The sequence below is a fragment of the Amblyomma americanum genome, chromosome 1, assembly GCF_052857255.1.
Source record: "Amblyomma americanum isolate KBUSLIRL-KWMA chromosome 1, ASM5285725v1, whole genome shotgun sequence".
Taxonomy (NCBI): Eukaryota; Metazoa; Arthropoda; class Arachnida; order Ixodida; family Ixodidae; genus Amblyomma; species Amblyomma americanum.
Window position 1 is genome coordinate 1,680,296 of NC_135497.1, and position 24,404 is coordinate 1,704,699.

At 49.1% G+C, this 24,404-nt stretch overlaps 2 protein-coding genes across 2 annotated transcripts in view; both read left to right on the plus strand.

Moving 5' to 3' along the window:
* The window catches only part of LOC144108584 (prolactin-releasing peptide receptor-like), a 190,718-nt gene that overhangs the window by 151,065 nt on the left and 15,249 nt on the right, over positions 1–24,404 (plus strand). The window contains exon 2 of the mRNA XM_077641789.1: positions 1,266–1,493. The gene's annotated coding sequence lies outside the window, so the exon portion shown is untranslated. The remainder of the gene's footprint in view (positions 1–1,265; positions 1,494–24,404) is intronic.
* LOC144093551 (uncharacterized) lies at positions 10,017–14,695 on the plus strand. The gene has a single exon (XM_077627084.1). It carries the CDS (start codon positions 10,017–10,019, stop codon positions 11,259–11,261), a length of 1,245 nt encoding a protein of 414 aa, XP_077483210.1. The 3' UTR covers positions 11,262–14,695.

A 24,404-nucleotide genomic window follows, 5' to 3' on the forward strand; every position in this document is an offset into this window, starting at 1 on the left:
TTACCTGTTGCGCCTTCCAACGCACTCACCATATCCTCCTCATCTCATGGCAACCATCCCCCAGATGGGGATACCTCCGCTCTCGACACGCCCTCCTCCTTACACGGTAACCCTCCTCCACCTTCATCACTGTTCTCGTGATGCTACCAGCCGGCCGTGCCTTTTTACAGTATCGCAATCCCCTTATCATGCTAAGGTGAGCATGCTCCTCCTTGCAGGGTAACTACCCTCCGGGTGTTTCCCGTGGCAACCACTCACCGGTCGCGCGTTCCTATGCACTCACCATACCCTCCTCCTTGCCCCCTCACCATCTCCCAGAAGGGGATTGCTACGCTGTCGCCGCGCTCTTCTCCTTCCATGATCACCACCTTCTAGACGGATCCCGTGGTTATGCATTCTTCCGCTCTCACCATACTCCAAGCGCCGCCCTGGTGGCTGAGTTGCTATGGCGCTTTGTTGCTGACCCGAAAGACGCGGGTTCGATACCGGCCGCAGCGGTCGCATTTCGACGGAGGTGAAGTGCTTAAGGCCCGTGTACTGTGCGATGTCAGTGCACGTCAAGGAACCCAGGGAGGTCGAAATTTCTGGTGCCCTTCACTACGACGTCCCTCATAGCCTGAGTCACTTTGGAACCTCAAACCCCCATGAACCATGAACCAAACTAATTCCACGGTAACCGTTTTATCCATCCGCACGGTGACTGCAGTGGAATGATAAATAGGCGGTCTACCGGGGAAAGAGAGCTTGGCCAGAGCGGTAGGGATGTATAACAGGAGTGTGGTTAGTGTTGAATGAATGGAAGGGTTACTGTAAAAGAAGATTATGGCGAAAGCAGCATAATGCGTCAGGGAGGGTCGTTACCATGGGAAATATCTGGAGGGTGATTGCTGTTGAATGGATGGAAGGGTGACTGTAAAACGAGATTATGGCGAGAGCAGCATAATGCGTCAGCGGGGTGGTTACCGCGGGAGCCTACAGGAGTGGGTTAGAGTGAAGTGATAAGGAGGACGTTAACCGTCGAAACAGAGTATGGCCAGATCCGAAGAGTGCGTAACCGCAGGGTGGTGCCCACGGAAACCATCTGGAAGGTAGCAGCAGTGGAATGACAATGAAGAACGTTACCGTGGATGGAAAGTACGGGAACAGCGCAAGAATGCGTAACCGGAGAGCGGTTATACCACGGGAACCCTCCGGAGTATCTGCAGTGCAATGATAAGGAGTAGCAGCTCTGTACATTGCCTAAACAAGCGTTCTTTGCATCGCAGAAGTTCCGGATACTGCACGGTCATCTGCAGCCAGCTGCTGGAGCACGAATGTGGACCAGCTCATCCCGGAAATTTCCACCGGAAGTGACGAGCAAGGAGTCGAAAGGACCTTTCATCGACTTCAGCGCAGCGAGCTTCATAATACGCCTGCCTTCGCCTGCCCGGACACTTGGCAGCAGCGGTAGCCTCCTGTGTACATTGCCTAAAGAAGCGTTCTTTGCATCGCAGGTTGGTGTGACAATTTTTGTTTCCTCGAGTGCGTGTTACTTGCGTCGGCTGTCGTTGCTGCTCGTTTGTGTTCAAGCTTTTGAACTCTTAAAACTGTTGTATCGCGCTAGATCTTTACTCTTGAATCCGTCCCGTTGCCACGTTACGCAAGGTAATGCCAGACAGGGACGACCAGCACGAGTTGCGTGAAGGGAGAAATGAAAGAGCTGAAGGAAAGTGTGCACTTTATCAACTCGGAATTTCAAGATATACTCCCTCCCTTATCTCTTCCCTAACGGCGCGGTTCAGGTGTCCAACGATATATGAGACAGATACTGCGCTATTTCCTTTCCCCAAAAACCAATCATTATTATTAATTTCAAGATATGAACAAGTTAGAGGAGGCAAGGGATAGCTTAAGGAAAGAGAACGAAAATCTGCGTGACAGGTGCACAGACAATGACGTCGTCATCCAGGAACTTCACCATAGAGTAGTTCATTGCGAACAATACTCCCTGCGATCGAACATTGAAATAAAGGGCCTAGTGAAAAAAATATGATGAAAACCTCCCTCAACTAGTCAGCAAGATCGGTAGCGTGATAGGTGAACCTATCGAAACATGCCGACATTGGCGTGTGCAACCGAGTATACCAACTCGCGATAGTGACAAGAGCAATGTGTTAATACAATTCAAGAGTCGGCAAAAGCGAGACACAGTGTTTTCCAATGACCGTAAAAAGGAAATCTGACCTAGGAATTCCCGACAAGTCTCGCATAATGTTGAATGACCATCTGTGTCCTATACACTGAAGCGGTTGTTGTATTTGGCATGCAAGAGGAAGAGTGACTATTACCCCTGTCACACGGGCACTTTCGATCCTCATTGAGTCAATGCTCATCGAACTCAATGCAGATCGACGGTTGTCACACGGCCACTTTCAAGCGCAATCGAGCTCGATCCTGCTTGACTCGATGCCGATTCCTCAAGAGTGCTTGAGGTTCCAAGAACGATCGAAAGCACTCTCGCTCTATGAAGCTATAAAAACACACACTAGTTAACAAAACAAACCCTCAATTGTTGTTGTTGTAATTGATTGAAATGCAAGACAGAACATTTTCAGGTACTATGCCTGCTTATATACAAAGATTTGAATATAATCTCTACACCACGCTCCAAGCTTCGCCATCAGTGTAAACAAAGATGGCGTCCTCCTGCTCGTCGGTGCGCAAACTGGGGAGCGAGCGCGAGACAGCCGCTCTCATCGACTGCTGGCAAGACCGCCTAAATGATTTGCGGCACCAGAAGAGAAACGCCGCTGTTTATGCAGAAATCGCGGAGGCGTTGCGGACCCTCGGGCTCCATCGCACAGCAAAAACTTGAGGCAGATACGCAGATGTACCGATTTGGCTACGGATTTGGCTGGCGCTGCCCCCGACTGCACACTGTTGCCGGACATCACCATGTAAAGGCGGTCGGTGGAACATTTGGCGCCACCTAACATACACGAGGGAAACTTCTCAATGAGCATTGAAAATGACCGTGTAGCACCGGATGTTTCGAGCGTGCTCGAAAATCTCGATGCAGATCGAGTTCAATGAAGATCGATAGTGCCCGTGTGACAGGGGTATATGGGTGGTGGTTTGTTTGGACCCGTGACGGAAAGATTGTCGCTCGAAAGACAGAAAAAAGCGACGTCCTAAGCATTGTATGTGACAAAGATCTGGAGCAGATTGCTTAGCTGATGTTTTCTGGTGACCTATTTTTCTATTCTTAATCATGTATCGCGAGTACTGTTTTGCCTTCTCACATCACTAAAAGGTGTAATCCACAGAACCTTGTTTCGGCTATTCATATCAATGCTCTCTCCCTGTCCAATAAGCATGACCTCATTTCCACATTTCTTGAAGAGTTTCGGTTTTCATTTGACGTCATTATGTATACGGAAGCGTGGTTTCACCAGACAATAGGTACGCTTGTTTTAGGCGGATATGAGCAGTGCATTCAAAACCGACCAAACACGAGCGGCGGTGGAATAGCGATTTATGTAAAACACCAAATACCTTGCGAAGAGTTTGCCGGATTCACATGTGTCACACCATAGTATGAGGTACTCTGCCTACAGAATAACAAAAATCTGTTTGCGGTAGTTTATCGTCCTTCCTCCGGGAATCGAAAGGTTTTTTAGACTTCTTAGAAGAAATGCTAATTTGCTGCTTTTCGTGAGTAAACCTGACCCTTGGTGGTAATTTAAATATTCAAACTATTTGACGACAATTCTCATGCCCGGGAGCTTAAAAATAAAATTCAAGCTCCCGGCTTTTCTAACGCTATCTCGACACCTACTAGTATAACACCAACAAGTCAGTCGCTCCTAGATATTTCACTTTGAATACGGATACTCAATATCACTTAGCTGACAAAATTATGACATCAGCGACTACTCTGCAATAATTATCGCTTTTTCCAATTCTATTCTACGGGAAAAAAATGTCAGTCTAATCAGGTATGTAGGTGCTTATCTCCTAAAAACGTGGCTGATTTTCGTGAACGTATTATAAATGCTGACTGATCGTCCATTTAGGCAAAAACGATGCGTACACTGTCCTTATTAACCGCCATCTATAATTCGTCGTTTCCTTTGAAGCCCTTCAGGCTGGAGACGAGATCAGAAAGCCCTGTTTGAAGCCGGAACATTTAAGCCTTATTCCAATCGTTCCTGCAATCAAGGGAGCCGGCAAAGCTAGCGAGGCTTCGAAACAAATTGAATGCCGCGTTAAGGAGGGCGAAGGAAGAAAACAATAACCTGTTTTCCGATACATCTAAGAAGCGCCCAGATAAAGCATGGAAAGTTCTTAACCAAGCACTAGAAAAGCGGGACGTAAAAAGTAACCTACTGCTGCTGACAGTAAACAACACTGTGCTCTCAGACACTTATTTCGCCGAACACTTCAATGCACACTTCGTTTAATGTGGTTCGGGTAACAAATATTCAGGCTGACATAGTACTCAGCTACCAAGATCGGGAAACAATATTTTTGGAACCACAGATGAAATGGAAATTTGTCGGACATATGCACATTTAGAAAACGGCAAATCTACTGACAACAAGGGAAGAGCGGGAGCTAGTCGGTGCTTCATATTGAGGAAATCGCGCTAAGCGGTACAGAACGACGTGAACACAGACGAAGACGCGCTTCGTCTCTCTCTGTTCACGTCGTTCTGTACCACTTAGCTCCATTTCCTCAGCAGCAAATCAACTGATCTTGACGGTCTTCAAACCAGGCCCGCGAAAGCCGTAATCGACACTATTGCACCGTGCCTTGAGCATATATTTAATCTAGTTTTAGAATTCGATTCATTCCCAAGTAAGATGAAGATGACAAAAGTCACCCTCATCTTTAGATGTGGGGACAGAAATGAGATAAATAATACAGTCCCATTTCCGTAATTCCTGTTTTTTTACGAAGGTTATAGAAAAAATAATATTTACACGGATTAATAAGTTCCTTTAAACCATAACGTACTCACAGAATGTCAATGTGGCTTTCGTCAAGGAAAGCAACAGAAACTTTATTACTCAAGCAAAAAGAAGTATTAGCGAAACATTTCGAGGATAAAAACTTACTCTCGGCATATTTATTGATTACAGTACGGCATTTGACTACTTACACCATAATTTATTACTTTGCAAACTTCGCGCATAAGTTGTTCATGGCGTAGCTCTTTCACTCTTTGAGTCGCAGTACGTTGCAATAGGGAATCACTTATCTTTTTCAAGATTAATGGGTCACAGAAAGGGGTGTTTGAGCTTGGCTTTAAAATGCTTGCACTATGTAGAGTACAGGCCACCGAGCGTCCATGCCGCGTACGAGACCTCAGAAGCGAGCGGGAAATTTACAATACATTTTTAAAAATTTCCGCTTTCGCACCTCGCGGCGACGCCCGGGCTTTCGCACGAAAACCTGGCAGACGACGTCACGTCTTGCAAATGACGTCAGCACCGGGGGGTTATCATTGGTTCACAGCGCCAAATTCTTGCAGACGTCACGCGCTACCGCGGCCGCGGCCACACCGCGCGCGCTGCCGGCGGAGTTGGGGGAGGGGCCGAGTGAGTGGGGCCGGCGGAGGAGCGCCGCTGTTTTGGCGTGCGAGAGGAGAGGGAAATGTGCGAAGACGCGGAATTTCAAATTTTGTCTGCATATCACTCAGCTTCCACAAAACGCATTAAAATAATTCTTGCTGAGGGATAATTATGAACTGTCGTCTTTTAACATCACAGACATATCGCACCTTTATTGAGACCCCCTTTCTGGGTCCCTTTAATATGGTCCAGGGAGCCTCAGGGTAGTGTGCTAGGACCCTTTCAATTCAACGTGTACGTCAGTGACATTGTTCACCAAAACATCTTTGCTTGAATGGTTCTTTACACAGACCACTCATTTGTATATCTGTCAGCGATACGAATGAGGTAGTTGCGAAAAAGAAGAGAGCACTATCTCAACTTTTGGACTGGTCCCTACCCAATGTTTTAAAAAATAAACACCAATAAATCCAAAGCAATATTGTTTATGGCCAGAAACAAACCGGTCCCTGTACCCCAAGGCTTATCACTTAGTGACACTCATTGAAATAGTTAATAAACACAAAATTCTTCATGTAACATTTTCGACTCATATGACGTGGACACATCACATTGAATCCATTTCCAAATCACTTTCATCAGCCACGAGGGCGCTTTCGCGACGTCGCCATTTTCTTCCTGAAAATGCAAAATTACAAGTCTACCACGCTTTGTTCTCATCGCATATTAACTATCGTGTTTTGGTGTGGGGCACCACCACCCTGGGAGAAAGTAATAGTATTTTAATTCTGGCAGTGGCTTAACTTGGCTAACCCTGGAATTTTGCGAAAAGCAAGGAAGATTGCTAAGCGTCTGAGGATCGTCCATGGCAGCTCCACTACAAGCTCGCGAGAGCCGTTCATATACCCACACGGCCACGTGCCTATGACGTGGTATCACAGGGTCTTACGACACCCCGATCGGATGTCATCACGTGGCTTGACATCATCGCATCGGATGTTCTTCAGGTGAAAGGTCACCCCAAACGTCACCCAATGTCAAAGGTCAAGTAAAGGTCATAGGTCAAGATCAGGGGTCAAGGGTTCGACACGAAAACTGCACCAGATATGGTCATACACAGCTAAGATGGTTGGGCTGAGGGTCATTCAAGGTCATTCTCTGGCCTACGCGACGTCTGCTTTACCTAGCGTAGTGAAGCGTTCCGCTTCCAAAAAGCATTGCGTTGCATCGCCAATGTACCTTACCGCTATCCTTGTGAAGAGCTCTTTTCCCGATACCGAAAAGTGAGCGTTAAGGGTCTACATGAATTCCGTCTTATTTATTCATTTCTGTTCTTGGATAATAGGTTACAACAATTTCTTAATTCATATCCAACATAACGATGTAAGTATGTACACGTAAAGGCCTTAAGTGGTTAGTGCCTTATAGACGCACTGCTTACATGTCGCAGTGCTTAAAAAACAAACTACCTCTTTTACCAAATAAATCTGCACAGCAAGGTATGTACTTGACCACTCCGACCCGAAAACAAATTCGCCAACTATTTGACCTGATCTGATGACGGCCTTTAAAAACTTTTCCAGGTTCAATTTCTTCAATAAAATTTATCTCATTAATAAATATTCTCTGTTATTATTTTCTGTCAGAGCTACTTGTCCTCTTTTGTTCATTTTGCTTTCAATCCTGACATTCTTTTAAAAAAGCACAAACTTGTGCGAAAACACAAGAAACACAGCTGTTTTGGATTATTTTTGCGTGAGAAGTGTAAATTGCCCGACACCTGTACTAAATTGTAACTGTTTTTTGTGTGTGACCTATTCCCACTATGGTCCTTTCTAGACTGATGGCTTGTACGGGCCCGAGGCACTTTCAAGCTGTTTCTCAACAGCTTTTTCGCCTGGGGACTTCCAACGTTATGTTGGAAATGAACGAAATGAAATTAAAGGATTACCGCCGAAGGAGAGTATGGCGACACGGGAAGAAAGCTTAACCAGAGGCCACGGGAACCATCGGGAGGGTTGCCGCTGTAGATTGATACGGAGGCAGGTTACCGTGGAAGCGAACTGCGACGAGAGCAAAATAATCCGTGGTTACCACAGGGGGAACAATCGGGAGAGTGGCTGCCGTAGAATAATAAGGAGGAGGTTACCGGTGAAAGAGAGCCCAATAATGCGTAAGCGGAGGGTGGTTACCACGGGAACCTTATCGAGGGTATCCGCTGTTGAGAAGCGAAAACGTTTTTTTCAGGCTGGTTTGTGCATACTAGAATTAGTTTTTAGTGCAGAGACACCACAGGAAGGGACCAACTTTGCAGGACGGAGCGCTAACAACTCGGTTTTATTGACGTATCACTTGCTTTTGCACAGCAGCTGCTCATTGCTACGCATTTCAATACCTACTTTCATTCTGTATTTTTTTGAAGAAAGTGCCAATAAATATGTTTTTGAATTTCCGCCTGAAGAATCAATCACTATATCTTACGAGGGCATTGTTGAATCCCTACTCCGGTTAGATACCAAAAGTTCGCATGGTCTAGATGACATACCAAATGCCTTCTTACGCCGTTATGCTGAATCATTAGCTTATTTCTTAACAAACACTTTCTGTTTATCCTTATCGTCTTTCCTTTGCCCCCCGACTGGCTAACAGCCAGAGTTGTGCCTGTGCATAAAGAGGGGGACCGCGCGTGTTAAAGCAATTACCGTCCAATTTCTTTGACGAGTACCAGTTGTAAACTAATCGAACACATTATCGCTAACCACATACTTGAAATATTAAACTCTAAAGGATGCTTGTCTCCATTCCAACACGGCTTCAGGAAAGGTTTTTCAACTGTCACGCAGTTGGTTACTGCAATCCATAACTTTAGTTTCGTATTAGATAAATCAGGGCGACTGAACATAATTTTTTAGACTTCAGCAAAGCGTTTGATAAAGTTCCCCATAATAAACTTCTTGAAAAACTCAAATTAATAGGCGTGCCCTTGACCTTGGTAAACTACATTGCTTCCTACTTACGAAATCGAACTCAGTTTGTGGATATTGGAGGCATTTATTCCACGTTACTTACAGTGACATCCCCAAGGAAGTGTACTAGGTCCGCTGTTATTTCTGGTTGATGTAAATGACATTGTGTGTTCTATTGATAGAAATGTTAAAATTGGTTTATTTGCCGACGACTACATGCTGTACACCCCAATAAGTTCTGTGGCTAACCAAATGTCACTGAATGATACTTTCCGCGAAATTGTGGCCTGGTGTGACCGATCAAGAATGGTCTTCAATTCTGATAAGACAGTGCTTTTGCGCATGACAGGAAAGAAACATCCTATCCACGTTAGTTACTCTGCTTGCGGCACTACTATTTAGGAAGCAAGGCTGAATGGTGGGCCAGTTGGTATCACATGTTGAAGAATATTTTTTACTAGCCGAAAAAAAAAAGACGAGGGACAAGAGCAGAACCTACACAGGACAAGGCATGGGAAGTCGAAAAATACAAATATTTAGGTGTTTTAATAAATTCACAGCTTAACTGGAGCGACCATGTTGATTAAGTCAGTTCATCTGTGTTAAAAAAACTGGACTTTTCAAACACAAGCTGAAAGGAGCACCCAGTCACGTTAAGCTATTAGCCTATAACTCTCTTATTCGGCCCAAACTTGAGTATGCGGCTATTGTGAGGGACCCGTACACCAAAAAAAGATATAGCAAAAATAGAAAACGTACAAAGGCGGGCTGTGCGATTCATTTACAATAAATTCAAGAGAACTGATTTCCCATCTGCTTTAATGGCCGCCAACGAAATTAAACGTCTTCATATAAGACGGAAAATTGCTCGACTAATATTTCTTGATTCACTCCTCCAGGGAAGGTTTGGAATTTCTTCTTCACCTTATGTTACACCTTCAACCACACGAAGAACCCGTCACCAACATACCGATGCCCTAACACCATAATTCGCGAAAACAAACTCGTTGAAATACTCATACTTTCCGCGCACAATAAACGAGTGTAATGTAATGCCTGAAGAAGTTTTCTCAAGTGAGAGTCTTGAAAGGACTCTTAGCAATGAATTTTTATGTGCAAATTGATGCGCAATGTGTTTCCTTTGACTTGTTTCGCTCATTTGTGTCATGTGTCAAACCTTTTGCCTATGTACTAACTTTACGGCGTTTGTAAATATGCCGTGTTATCTGCCCTTCTTGCTTGCACCACATGAGGTCTGCAGTATTATGTAGATTGTAAAGACGAAGATTTCACAACTAGGTAGCGGCAGTGCTATCGCTGAGCGCGTGATGCTGCCGGGCTCTAGAATAACCGCGGACGCCTAGAAGGCCTCGTTCTGCGCCTGGTTCTGCCTTCCTGGTTCTGGTGGTGCCTGAGCTATTAAACCCCCTTTCAAGTGGTGGAGGGTGCTCCTGATGCCGTCCTGCAGCTCCGCAGCGGCACTGTAACGTCAGCAATGCCGAATAACGCCCCCCTGGCTCCCCAGCCACCGGCTGCTCCGCTTGTCTGCTCCGGCACACCTCGACAACGGGACCCGGCTGTCTTCAGTGGGCTCGGCGACTCTGACGTCGAGGATTGGCTGGCTTCCTACGAGCGGGTCAGCACGCACAACCGCTGGGACGACGCGATGAAACTAAACAACGTCATCTTTTACCTGGCTGATGTCGCCAACCTCTGGTTCCGTAACCACGAAGCCTATATCGCCACATGGTCCACGTTCAAGACGAGCTTCACTGAGGTATTTGGCCGTCCTGGCGTGCGCAAACTTCGCGCCGAACAGCGCTTACGCGAACGGGCTCAGCAGCCTGGCGAGACATTTACTAGTTATATTGAGGACGTGGTGGATCTTTGCAAGCGCGTGAACAGCGATATGACCGAAGCTGATAAGATCCAAAATATCATGAAGGGTATCGATGAAGATGCGTTCCAAATGCCTCTAGCCAAGCAGCCGGCCACCGTGGCCTCCGTCATCAGCTTGTGCCAGAGCTACGAGGAGCTCCGCAAGCAACGCGTCCTCACTCGTCGCACCGTACAGCCTGCCGACGTCCTGTCCGCTGATGTCGAGACCGCAGGAGGGCAGCAGCTCAGGCATGACATTCAGAAGTTCATTCGAGAGGAGATTGCACGCCAACTAGCGCTCATCTCTGGAGTTCGGAACCCCCCGCCAGTGCTGTCTCCCACCCTTCAGCAGACGATCCGAGCCCAAGTCGCGGAGGCCCTGCCACCCCTGCCCCAGCAACCTGTGGCTGTCCCTCTTACGTACGCCGCCGTTCTTGCCAGACCACCATCCCATCCCTTGAGCCCTTTTCAAGACGCCACTCAAGCGCCGCCACCTTCGACGCCCCCGCCTGATTTCTCGTATCGGGCTCAGGTGGCACAACCGTCGCCTCTCTTCACGCCGGCAGTCTCGCACTACGGTCGTTTGTGGCGTACTCGCGACAATAGGCCTATTTGCTTTGCCTGCGGCTTCGCCGGCCATGTAGCCCGCTACTGCCGCAGACGTCCTTCTTCGCCTGCTGACGTCCTGCCACCATCTGCGTATGGGTCTTACATACAGCCGCCCCGCGTACAAGCGGACCCATTGCCTCCTGCCTTCTCGACCAACCGCCAGGCTGCCACCTCTCATCGTTCCTCTTCTCCGCGGCGCCGTTCCCTATCTCCTATGAGCCGTCGGGCCAGCCCTTCCGCTGCGGAAAACTAATGAGCGCAGTTCCCGAGGCAAGAGCTGCGTCCCCTGGGAACTCTACAAGGCCTCTGCTCTCACCAATAAACGTTATTGATGTTTTTGTCGAAGGTGTTGCAATCTGTGCTCTCGTGGACACCGGAGCTGCTGTCTCAATTATGGACGCGAAATTTTGTCGAAAACTGAAGAAAGTCATGACGCCATTTTCGGGAGTTTCTCTTCGTACTGCTACCGCCGAACAGGTCGAGCCGCTCGCAACCTGCACCGCGCGAGTCGTTATTCAAGACCAAGACGTCTTGTACATCATTCAATTCCTGATCCTCTCCTCTTGCTCCCATGACGTAATTCTAAGATGGGACTTTCTTTCTGAGCACTCCGCCGTCGTCGATTGTGCCCGCGCCGAAGTTACTTTCTCTGCCCTGCCCAACGCCTACCCGGCCGCACCGTCTCCTGAATATCCGGCCAAAGTACACCTGTCTCACGATGTCGAGCTCCCAACAAATTCCTCTGTCCTTGTATCCCTCTCGTGCGCCTCACCACGCAACCAACCTGCTGTAACTGTACTCTTTACCCCCTCGGAGTTATTTCTTCGCCGCAAGAACATGCCGCTACCCTTCGCTGTCCTCACGGTGACCTCCGGAACGACAGCCATGCTCGTCAGCAACCCTCTCTCATCTCCAGTGACCCTGATTCATGGGGAATGCCTTGGGTGCGTCGAACCGGCTGAACTTCTGCAACTTGACGACGACCGAGAAACTGCTCTCCCGCCATCGCTGGACTCTCTTACTCCTGTTCCTCTGTCACCCCCACCGCCCTCTGACATTCTGTATAGCGCCATCGATCAAGATCTCACTTCTCCCTACCGTGACCAGCTGTTCCACCAGTTACACCAATTTCGTTCATCGTTTGACGCGTGCCAGTCTCCCCTCGGGCGTTCTTCACATGTCCACCATACCATCGATACCGGCTCCCATCCACCTCTGCGACAGCGCCCATATCGCGTGTCAGCGACCGAGCGTCGAGTCCTCAACGAGCAAGTGGACGACATGCTCGAGCGTGGGATTATACAGCCGTCGCACAGCCCTTGGTCATCCCCGGTCGTGCTGGTTCGAAAGAAAGATGGCTCCATAAGATTCTGTGTGGATTATCGCCGCCTAAACACAATAACTAGGAAAGACGTTTATCCTCTACCACGCATCGATGACGCCCTCGATTGTCTGCAAGGTGCGGAATTCTTTTCGTCCCTGGATCTGCGTTCTGGATACTGGCAAATCCCCATGTCCAAATGCGATCGTGAAAAAACTGCTTTCGTCACGCCCGACGGACTATACGAATTTAACGTCATGCCATTTGGTCTTTGCAATGCCCCCGCAACATTCGAACGCATGATGGATAACGTCTTGCGCGGCTTGCGCTGGAAGACGTGTCTTTGCTATCTCGACGACATCGTTGTTTTCTCGGCCGACTTCTCCACACATATGACTCGTCTGCGCCAAGTGTTGTCCTGCCTCACCGCCGCCGGCCTCCAACTAAATTTGAAGAAATGCCACTTCGGCGCTCGCCAACTGACCGTACTCGGCCATGTCGTATCCAAAGCGGGCATCCTTCCGGATCCGGCAAAGCTTCGCGCTGTTGCCGACTTTCCAGAGCCCTCTACTCTCAAAGAACTGCGGAGTTTCATTGGCCTCTGTTCCTACTTTCGGCGCTTCATCCGAAATTTCGCTACAATCATTTCGCCTTTGACGCGGCTTCAAGCCCAGAACTCCTTGTCGTCATGGTCCTCTGAGTGCGATGAAGCTTTTGTTACCCTACGTCGACTCCTTACTTCACCTCCCATCCTTCGCCATTACGACCCTAACGTCCCGACGGAAGTACACACGGATGCTAGCGGCGTGGGCATTGGTGCTGTGCTCGCCCAGCGAATACCTGGATTTCCAGAATACGTTGTCGCCTATGCGAGCCGCACGCTGTCCAAGGCCGCGATCAATTACTCCGTCACAGAAAAAGAATGCTTATCCATTTTGTGGGCGATAACCAAATTCCGACCATACCTCTACGGCCACCCCTTCGACGTAGTCACCGATCATCACGCTTTGTGCTGGCTGTCATCGTTGAAGGATCCATCGGGTCGCCTTGGCCGCTGGGCTCTGCGCCTCCAGGAGTACGACATTCGAGTCGTCTATCGCTCTGGCCGTAAGCACTCTGACGCTGGCGCCCTCTCCCGGTCCCCGCTGCCTTCCGACACTGCGACCATCTCGAGCATTGGCTCCGAGCTGTCCTCGTTGCGCCCGGTAAACATGCTTGTGGAACAGCGCAAGGACCCCTGGATTACCTCTCTCGTGCACCATCTGTCTGGGCCCCCTACGGCAGCTGCCTCTCGCTCACTTCGGCGACAAGCCCGCCACTTCACTCTGCATGACGGTCTCCTCTATCGTCGCAATTACATGCCCGACGGTCAAAAATGGCTCCTCGTCATCCCTCGCCAACTACGAGCTGAAGTCTGCGCCTCTGTCCATGCCGACCCCCAGACTGCTCATGCTGGTGTTTTGAAAACCTACACTCGACTTCGGCACCGGTATTACTGGCGTGGAATGTACAGCTTTTTACGCAAGTAAATTCACTCATGCATTGCGTGCCAACGCCGCAAGTCTCCGTCACAGCGCCTTTCTGGCCCATCGCAGCCATTACCTTGCCCTGCCCGTCCCTTTGATCGCGTCGGCATCGACCTTTACGGGCCCCTGCCCTCTACCCCTTCAGGTCACCGTTGGGTTATAGTCGCCATAGACCATCTCACGCGCTATGCTGAAACGGCGGCTCTTCCGGCGGCTACAGCGCGAGACGTGGCCTTCTTCATTCTCCGCCAGCTCATTCTCCGCCACGGCGCCCCTCGTGAGCTTCTGAGCGACCGCGGCCGTGTGTTTTTATCCGAGGTTGTCCAGGCGCTTCTGCAAGAGTGCCGCATCGTTCACAGAACCTGCACAGCGTACCATCCTCAGACCAACGGCCTCACCGAACGGTTTAACCGGACACTCGGTGACATGCTCACCATGTATATTAGTCCCGACCATTCCAACTGGGACCTCGTTCTTCCGTTCGTCACCTACGCATATAATACCGCCGTCCAGTCCACCACAGGCTATTCTCCGTTCTTTCTTCTTTACGGCCGCGAACCTACAAGCATGCTTGACACCATTCTTCCCTACCATCCTGATGCATCTGACTGCGCAACTGCTTCTGAAATTGCCAAGTATGCCGAGGAATGCCGCCAGCTCGCCCGTTCCCTCACGTCCGCTGACCAGAATCGACAAAAAGAGCGTCGGGATTCCGGTAGTCAAACTCACGTACCCCTTTCCCCCGGCTCACTTGTATGGCTCTGGATCCCTGCTGGCTCTCCTGGCCTGTCGTCCAAATTCCAAGCCAAATATCAAGGCCCTTACCGTGTCCTTTCTCAACCTTCCCCTGTGAACTATGTCGTCGAACCACTGACACCCTCCTCTGACCTTCGCCGTCGTGGCCGCGAAACGGTGCATGTCAGTCGCCTCAAGCCTTGCCATGACCCCTTGATCTGCACTACGCCTTGAGTCGCCAGGATGGCTCCTTTCATCCCCGGGGGCCATTGTAAAGACGAAGATGTGACAGCGAGGTAGCGGCAGTGCTATCGCTGAGCGCGTGATGCTGCCGGGCTCTAGAATAACCACGGACGCCTAGAAGGCCTCGTTCTGCGCCTGGTTCTGCCTTCCTGGTTCTGGTGGTGCCTGAGCTATTAAACCCCCTTTCAAAATAAATATAAACAAAATATGTCAAAAGAATTCACACACGAACTTATCAATTCCACTGATATCCCATAATTCCAAGAGGAAGGTCAATTCTAATGGGGCTGGCAGTCTGAAAACGTAGTTAGATGCTTGCACGTTTTCAGAGTGCCTAGCACCATTAGAATTGATGTATGAGTTATCGCAAGACAATTTCGATCGAGGGCTTCATTTTTCAAGTGAACACGTATGTGGGCTTTCGAACAAAGAGACAAGAAGCCCTTGCTCGCTTACCGCACTCAAGACTGGTAAAGAGATGCGTTGTGAAGTCGTGCCCATAGAGCGCTGTGAACAAGTCCTGCCCCCCCCCCCCCTCCCCGCCCCCATTCGGTAGAACGCATCTTCCACAACCAGGTGCAGCGCTTTTCAAGCGCAGGGTAGCGGCCATCTCGTTTGGCATCTGCTGCCAATAACCCGCTGAGCAAACCAGCTAGCAGGCCCGATCAAATAGATCGAAACAAAGTTACGGTTATCCTGTACCTTCACGATATTCCGCACAATATTAAGATGATCGATGCGAGGGCTGGTGATAATAATAATTGGTTTTTTGGGGAAAGGAAATGGCGCAGTATCTGTCTCATATATCGTTGGACACCTGAACCGCGCCGTAAGGGAAGGGATAAAGGAGGGAGTGAAAGAAGAAAGGAAGAATGAGGTCCCTGGGGATCTTTAACGTGCACTGACATCGCACAGCACACGGGCGCCTTAGCGTTTTTCCTCCATAAAAACGCAGCCGCCGCGGTCGGGTTCGAACCCGGGAGCTCCGGATCAGTAGTCGAGCGCCCTAACCACTGAGCCACCGCGGCGGGGCGAGGGCTGGTGTCAGGGTGAATTTTTGCGCACCAGAAAAACCTTCTAGAATATGCAGGAAAGTGAGTGCGGAGCACTCTTCCGTGGCTTGTTCAAAGCGTCAACAGCGCTTCGTGGGATGCTCCAAGAGCGTCGTCTACGCCATACCGCTATCCTGTGGTAAGCGGTATATCTGCCAGACTGGGGGTGCCTTAATGAGAGGTTAAGGGAGCACTCAAACTACGTTGAAAACAAATCGGGCAGCAAAATGATTGACCTCATTCGAACACGCAGCAATTGCACTCCCACCCTTGGGGCACCGCAGTGTTGCGCAGGTGCAAGCCGCAACTAGGAAGGGAGATAATAGAAGCTGGTGATGTTGAAAAAGCTGGTAGCACGGGTGCCAGCAATCCCTCAGTTGCGCTTTTGAAAAAAATAACTTAAATGCCTTGCGCATCAAGAGCACTGGAGCCTTGCAACATTCCTCTTGGGATGATGGGATATCAGTTGAATTCATATGTTCGGTATGAAGTCTTTTCGTTCACTTTATTGATGAGAACAGTTGCTTTATAAAATCAAACGATGTCTTTTCTATCCTATCTTTCTATTCTACCTTTCAACTCTCCTACTTTCAGCACGTGCCAGCGATTGTGGCTCAGCTTGAGCCAGTGGGCAGGCCTGTGCACTTTCCTTTCCAATTATTCCAGACAGCAGCAACAGCAGCAGCAGCAGCAGCAAACCGAGTTGTTAGCGCTCCGTCCTGTAAATTTCGTTCCTTCCTGTGGTGTCTTTCTGCGCTTAAAACGAATTCAACGAACTAACCTGCAAGGAAGGCGCTCGTCCTGAGGTCTTCTTTCTGTGTCTCCGTTTTCTTTGCGCCCGCATTTTCATCATGTCCTGCAAGGCTGTTCTCGCAAGATGGGATCGTTGCTTACACACCGCCGTCAGCTCGCTGCCAACGCACTTGGTGCATGGTTTCACTCGAGGCTAGCACGCTTGTCACCATGGGGCCCACGTAGAGGGATTGCGTGTGATTCTTTCTCATTTGTGTATGGCGCTGACGGCACATGTGTGCACCGATTGACTTCTACGTTTGTTACCAAAACTTCAGTATATTTTCTCTAGACACCTTTAAATCTGGGCCTGCCCGTTGGCTTTATATCGGCGGCAGTTTCGTTACTCCTGTTGCTTCTCTGGGCGCGGCGTTTCGGGACACAACGCTTACCTGAACCGTCCTGGCAAAACGCCGCAGCCGGCTTTTTTGATGAACTGGAGACAACGCTGTCTAGTTAATATATTACGCATATCTGTAAGGTCAAAGAGTATCAGCGTTTTTATTGCAGTTCCATAGCAAGATGAAGACACCCGCCGAAATTTTTGCTGTTATTATTAATAACAAAACGAACAGCGGAACCTTGTAGCCTTTACAGTTTGTTCACGTCGTTTCCGTCTCACTGAACAGGTATATTATAGCCATCATGGAAGTCAAGTCTCAAAACCAAGGAGCATAGGGGATGTCTTTTCAAAAATTTGTGATTTTTCGTTATTGATAGGGAAAAAAAGCAGAAGAAAGAACAACCTCATGCCACCGGTGGAATTCGAACCCACGGCCTTCGTTCCTTCCTGTGTGTCAATCTGCGCTAAAAACAATTTCCAGCGATGACAAGAGTTACTGTAGAAAGAGAGTATAGCACTCCCCTACGTCGCACCGCACAGACGCCGAGACCGGCGCTCACAGACAGCGCCGTGGTGTCGGCTGACAAGAAGACGAAAATAAAGACAATTAGCGCGTCCTGAGTGCGCAAGCACGGCACGGTCAGTTGAATTCCATATGACGGCCACGCTGGCTGTTTTTTCTTGGCACTCCGCTGCGACCCCGTTATTCCCGACAGTGGTGACTGCGACCTAAGAGATGACCGACCCCAGCAACCTTCCGCCTGACGCTATCTCGCGCCCACTAGATATCGCAGCGATCCAGCTCCGCCTGCCCACGTTCTCGCGCAACAATCCGCAGGTGTGGTTCGCCTAGGTTCAAGCCATCTTCCATCTTCACCGCGCCACCTCAAAGACCTCTCCGTTGGACCACCTCATTTCCAAGCTGTCCCTTCAGGTGGATCACGAGGTGGCGGACGTCATCGCTGGTCCCTTGGGGAATACCCCGCTTCAGCGCCTCAAGCGGAGCATTCTGGACTGCACCACGGCGTCTGAGCGTGCGCGCGTGCAGCACATGCTCACCAGCTAATGGCTGGGCGATCGCCGACCCTTCCAGCTGCTCTTCAGCATGCGGCAGCTTCTAGGTGTGAGCAACGTCGACTCGAACTGTATGGAGCTGTTCCTACAGCGTTTGCCGCAGTCTGTTCGCCTCATCTTGGCTGCTGCAGGGGACAAGACTCTCGACCGCCTCGCCGAGCTAGCCTATAGGGTTGACGAGGCGACTTCCCCTTCAGTCGCCAGCATCTGTTCGACGCCCGAGTCAGCCGCCGTGTGAGGCTCTAGTCCACCAGCTTCCGTCGACGCCCTTCGGAGGACCTCCCCGCGTTCTAGGCGCCAGTCAGCGGCAGTCGCACGCGCTGTCCCCCCAGATCGCCTCTCTGCTGGTATCCCTGCACCTTCCAGAACCGCGCCCGAAAGTGCACTTCACCATGCTGCTGGTCGGGAAACACGACGCGAGGTCACTGATGACAGCATGTGACCTGGTTTCTCAACCCCGTCGCCTTTTTGTGGTCATGGACGGCATTTCCGACCGAGGTCAGCGGGTTGCCGTCCACCAAAGCTGACGGCAGCAGCAATTAAGTCACCAGGAGCTACGCTCTGTGCGGCGAATTCCACCATCATCACCGCGTATGGTCTTTGTTCCCTCCCTCTTGACCTTGCACGTTCCCGTGGATCTTCTTCATCGCCGACATTCATCAGCCCATCCTTGGCTATGACTTTCCGACCAACTTGGACCTGGACGTCAGCATGCAGCGACATCGCCTCACCGACAGCATGACGCGCCTTTTCATCACTGGCGTGATGTCTGCTGTCACTCCCACTGGAATCCGCGCTCTGATTTCGCAATGCGAGTATGCCATGATTCCTCAGGCCAACAAGCCTGGAAACCTATTCAGTCACCCAAGCCCAACGTGACCACCCATGTCTGGTCCACACGTTGCAGCTCGTCCGCGTTGCCTGCGTCTGGATATTTCGAAGCGCGCCTTCGACCACATGCTTCAGTTGGGTATCATGCGCCCTTCCTCCAGCCCTGAAGAAGACGAAAATAAAGATGAGCTGCGCGTGCTGTGTGCGCAAGCACGATACGAACAGTTTAGTTCCGTATGCCTGCCACGCTGCCTGTCTTTTCCTGGCGCTCCGCTGCGACCCTGTGGTTCCCGGCAAGAGTGAGGCGAAAGCAAGTGAATGCGTCAGCGCAGGCTGGTTACCGCGGGAGCCATCAAGAGTATGGTTGCAGTCGTCTGATGACGAAGTTTACCGTCGAAACAGAGTATGGCCAGAGCCGAAGAATGCACAACCAGAAGGTGCTTCCATGGGAACTATTCAGAGGGTGGCTGCTGTATAATGATTAGGAGGGTTACCCCGGAAGGAGAGTATGGTGAGAGCTGAAGACTGCGGGATTACCAGAGAAACCATACAGATAGTGAAGTTACAAGGGTTACCATGTAAAGCTAAGACTAGTTACCATGGGAACCACCCAGATTACCGTTGCAGTGGAATGATTAATGTGGCCGGAGAGAATGGCGAGACGTGAATCCTGGAACAAAGGGAGGGACAGCATAGCGCGTACATTAATGGTGAATTCCAATCGCAGGCCCGGAGCGGTCTGCATGCTCTGTGACAGAGCGCCTGAATCCGGCGCAGAGCGCGCGACCCGAAATTACGATTGGAGTACACTTGCTCTGGCCAGAGCATGTAGGTGGCGCTCGCGAACAGCTGGAAGAACCCGTCATTCTTTGCGCTTGCCCGCGCTTTTCGCGCGATTCACTTTTGAGTCCATAGCGGCGGGCGAAGCTGATCGTCTGCTACGGAGCGCGGAGAGGAGCCGGCGCGGCGGACGCGACAAGCCGCCGGAAATGGGGGGCGCCGCTGAAAAAGAACGTCACGCAAAGTTCCGGTCGACTACGCCGAATACGGCGGAGCAGTCCCGACTGCTCCACGGAGCAATCTCGGCTCGGCAGCCGCTCCCTGTCTACGTTTGGAAGACGCGATCCGTGGCTCAGATCTGCGTTCGGAATACAGTTGCTCCGAAAAGAGCAGAAAACGTTGCTCCCGAAGTGCTCCAACTGTGCGTCTGGAAGCCACCATAAAATACTATACATTACACTTACAAATAATACACAAAGTGGGTAAGCTACCTGCAAACCATCTATGAGGCATTCCTCACAAGTAGAGGCCCATGTAAGAAGTGCTTCCGACTTAGCGGCTGGGGCCGGCGTGCGCGTCGCATTCATGGGACCAAGCGATTTTCGGGCATATGCCGAGGGAGGTGGTGAGAGCGCACGATTCCTCCGCTCGCTTCGCTGCCTGGAACCACAAGTCTGGCGGCGAGGTGCCACGGACTTTCCGTGCGCCTGCCACGGTTGGTAGGCGAACGGCCACAGTCGCCACAGTGGCCACAGCGTGCGGCCACAGTCGCTCGTGACGCTGGCCGGTACCCGAAGAGGCTCTCACCGGTACCGTGGAGTTCAGCGTAGCCTTCTAGCTGGAGTTCCCGTGGCTGGTTCCGCTTTCTACATGAGGAACCTTTCCTCATCGCCCAGCTGACACTGTTCCGACGGATGATGGTGGCAATCCTCGGCCGCGTCGAGACGGAGGGTGAAAAACGTTTTCCACAAACGCCAATGGATGAAAGCCTCTAACCCCACATATTTGACTGGCAGTGCTCTGAGCTTTAATCAATAAACACAAAAGTAATCGGCATTAGAAAGTCGTGAATGGAGGCAGCCTAAAAGTGGTCAAGAGGAAACTGGACATAGGCGAAATTCATTATTACGGGCTAAAAGGCAAGGACGGCGATATCATTACCAATAAGGCTAAGATAGCTAAGGTTCCTCTGGATTCGACACAGATCTATACAGTTGCTGAGCTAAGCAGGACGGTAATAAGAGAGACAGTGGTGCAAAGGAATTGGACATACCGCAGGCGTCTGGAAACGTAAAGAAGACTTTTAAAGCAAAGCAGAGGAGAAAATAGCTAGTGAGACACACGTTGGGAAATTGTACATGCTTGAAAAACTCCTGTTGTTGTGTTGTGTGTTATGTCCCTCCCTGTGTCCTTCTTCTACGTCCTGTTCGTTGCGCTGTAGTTGTGGAATATAGAAACCAACTCGCCCAACAACTTATCTTGTTGAAAAACTGGCTACGCTGCATGCAAAGTGCCTTATTACCTAGAACGTTCATGAATCTTAAAAACGTTAAAATTCCCATAATTCACAAGGACAAGAAGGACTTGGAAAATCAGATCGATCTTACTGTCCACCGCATACAAGACATTCAGTCAAGTAATCGGTAATCATCATCATCAGGCCGACCACGCCCACTGCACTTCAAAGGCCTCTCCCACATCTCTCAAACCTGTCCTGTGCCACCTGCGGCCTCCTTATCACCGCAAACTTGATAATCTCATCCGTCCACCTAACTTTCTGCCCCTCCCTGCTACGATTTCCGTCTCTTAGATTCCAGTGCGTTAGCCCTGCGGCAACCATTAACTTCATTCAACCAAAGGACCGAGCTGGCTTTCGTAAAAGGTACTGGACCATATTTCCCATGTAGCAGAAAGTGTGCTATGAACTAGAGGGCCTTTTGGGCCCAACATTGGCAGGCAACTGAGCTCCTATGGGACCCGTGTAGGTTCTGAAACGAGGGCCTACATGGGCCACAAGTATCATCTCGACCGGACCCGATGCGGACCAATGTGTGCAGTCCATGGGGGTGCCCACATTTGCCCTGCATTACACAATGCTCCCCCATTGGTCGTACTTTTGTCATCTGTGCGCGGCTCCTTAGGAAAAATTACGTTTTCATCTCGGTTAGCCCCTCAAATACCGCTGCCGGTTCTAAGCATGGGAGCCCAATTAATTTAACCCCAAACGGGGCTGGTGTAGGTATTTTTGGGCCAGCACGAGGCCCAGTTGCCGCATTGTACCCTCATGGCTCAAGAACAAGCACCAATGTTTTTACATGTCAGCCCTCCCACCCGAAATTTCAGTGCATATACTGCGCTATGTGGGCAGTATGAGTTGCCTCACTGGCTCCAGGTTGGACCTGGTGCAGGCAGCCGATATTCAATTGTGTTCAGACACAAAGGTGGTCTCAGGTGATGGGGGCAAAAGGCTCTGCCTGACAAGGCCCTTACACCCGTGCATTCTTCCGCAGCAGTGCAATACCAAAACAAATAGAGCAGAGGAATACACCAACAGCACAGTAGAGGAAAACAGAGGAATACACCACAAAGTGCATTGGATCAACTGAGAATACAATATTTGAAAACAAAGCAACCAGTATAGTACTCTATACGCAACACACTGGATGAACTGAGTTCATTGCAACTCCACTCCAGAGAATAAGAAAAAGTGTATAAAGGACACCGGAAGCAGAGTTGAGCACGCATTTTAACGCATATGCTAACAGTAGTACCGTGAACTAAGTAAATGAAACCCTTGGAACCCGGAACGAAGCAATTGAAAGAGATTCAGAATCATAGAGCAAACATAAACCTGAGAAAAAATAAAATTGAACATGCAAAACACAAAACATTCAATCGTATAATCATTCCACCGCCCACAGCTATGCCTGAAAGAAGAATGCTTAACTTATTCTAAAATATATGATAATTAAAAAAACGGGGTATCATGTAGGATAACTTTCGTGTTCCATATATATTCCCACACGCAGTTTTTGAAGAAATCATGTCTAAGATTGTACTGAACATTATTCCAAGGTAAATACAGCTCAAGAAAGGAACTTCCACCACGAGGTATTTCAATAAAGACATGAATCCAAAGTTTAAGTAGGAACAATTTGTGAATATTTAGACATTTATTTTTAGAAAAATACAACCTTCTCAACACAGTATTGAAGTTTTCGAATGCAGCGCACAAGCTGTTTTTGCAGAACCGCGAACCTGTCCAAATTTGTCTAAATTGTCGAACGCCAAATCGACAGACAGTAGTGGAGACGTGAATGAATGAATGCAAAAAAACAATTGGCAATTTAACCTAGCAGGGACAAAGTGTCTTATTTTATATAAAATGGAAACTGACCTCGAAATCGCTGAATGTAATTGGCTTATTTGAGGAGTGCGATTCCAGTTTCCGTCGAAAAGAACTGCAAGGAGTTTAAAAGTGAAAACACGCTCGATGTCGCAGTTCCAAAATTAGAGGCGTATGTTGAATTTATCAAGCTCATTTCTTGGGTTAAATATTGTACACCTAGTTTTTATACATTTAACTCTAATTGACTTAGGTCAAGCCAGATAGGTTATTTAGGCACACATTCGTCGTGGCTTCCCCGTTTAACACAATGACTGGCTAAAAAAAAACAAGCTGATGTCCTGAGCATACAGAACGCTACCTGGAGTTTGAGATATGTGGACAATATCACGGACATAAATAATAAAAATCAGACCTGAAAACCGAACCTTAAAGGACACCGTATAAAACTTGTTGAAACTGTGACCTGTGTCCTATGTAAATTAGTACTGATATCGATCAGATAAATAATCACGGACCAGGTTGTATGCGACACCTCGAATTTCGCAGAGTGGCAGTGTATGAAGTACAATATTCTGCAGAATATAATCAAAATATTTTTCGTAAATCAAGAAAAAGCCCTATCGTAAATTTTCTGTCACCAAGGTTATTATTTCTGTTGATTTCGATGTACTGAATCCATACCGCTCAGTTGAAAACGACTGTCTTTGAGATATTTACCTAATAGTGTTTTGACCAGAAACTCAAACAACTTTGGAAACAAAGACAGTACTGATATTGTACTGTAATTATTGATATCATGTAGGGCACCTAATTTGTACAAGACTTACACTTGCTATTATCATACTGCTTGGAAAGTCACCCGATTTGAAGCAATTATTACTGATATGCATATAAGGAGAACATATTAGGTAAGCAACAGCCATGACTGGTTGTGCCTTAATATCGCCATCACCAGCTGAAGCATTCTCGTCAAGAGATTTAAAAAACAAGAATACTTCTGATTCGCTAGGTTGGTACAGAAATACAGTGCCATTAGATACAACTAAAATGATTTTTTCTAATTCCTCTAGTGAACCATTAGTGTTTAGGGACATACCAGAACAAGAAGCGATCATTGAATTTGTCGGCTAGTTATGTGCCACTGTCATCATCATCATCATCAGCCTGACTACATCCATTAAATAACACAGGCCTCTCCCGTGTCTCTCCAATTAACCCTGTTCTTTACCAGCTGCGACCACCCTATGCCTGCAAACTTCCGAATCTCATCCGCCCACCTAACCTTCTGCCGCTCCTGCTACGCTTGCCTTCTCTTGGAATACACTCCGTTACCCTAAAGGACCAGCGGTT

What these genes read in the sequence shown, in the direction of transcription:
- LOC144093551 (XM_077627084.1), top strand. Translation starts at nt 10,017, where the DNA reads ATGCCGAATAACGCCCCCCTGGCTCCCCAGCCACCGGCTGCTCCGCTT.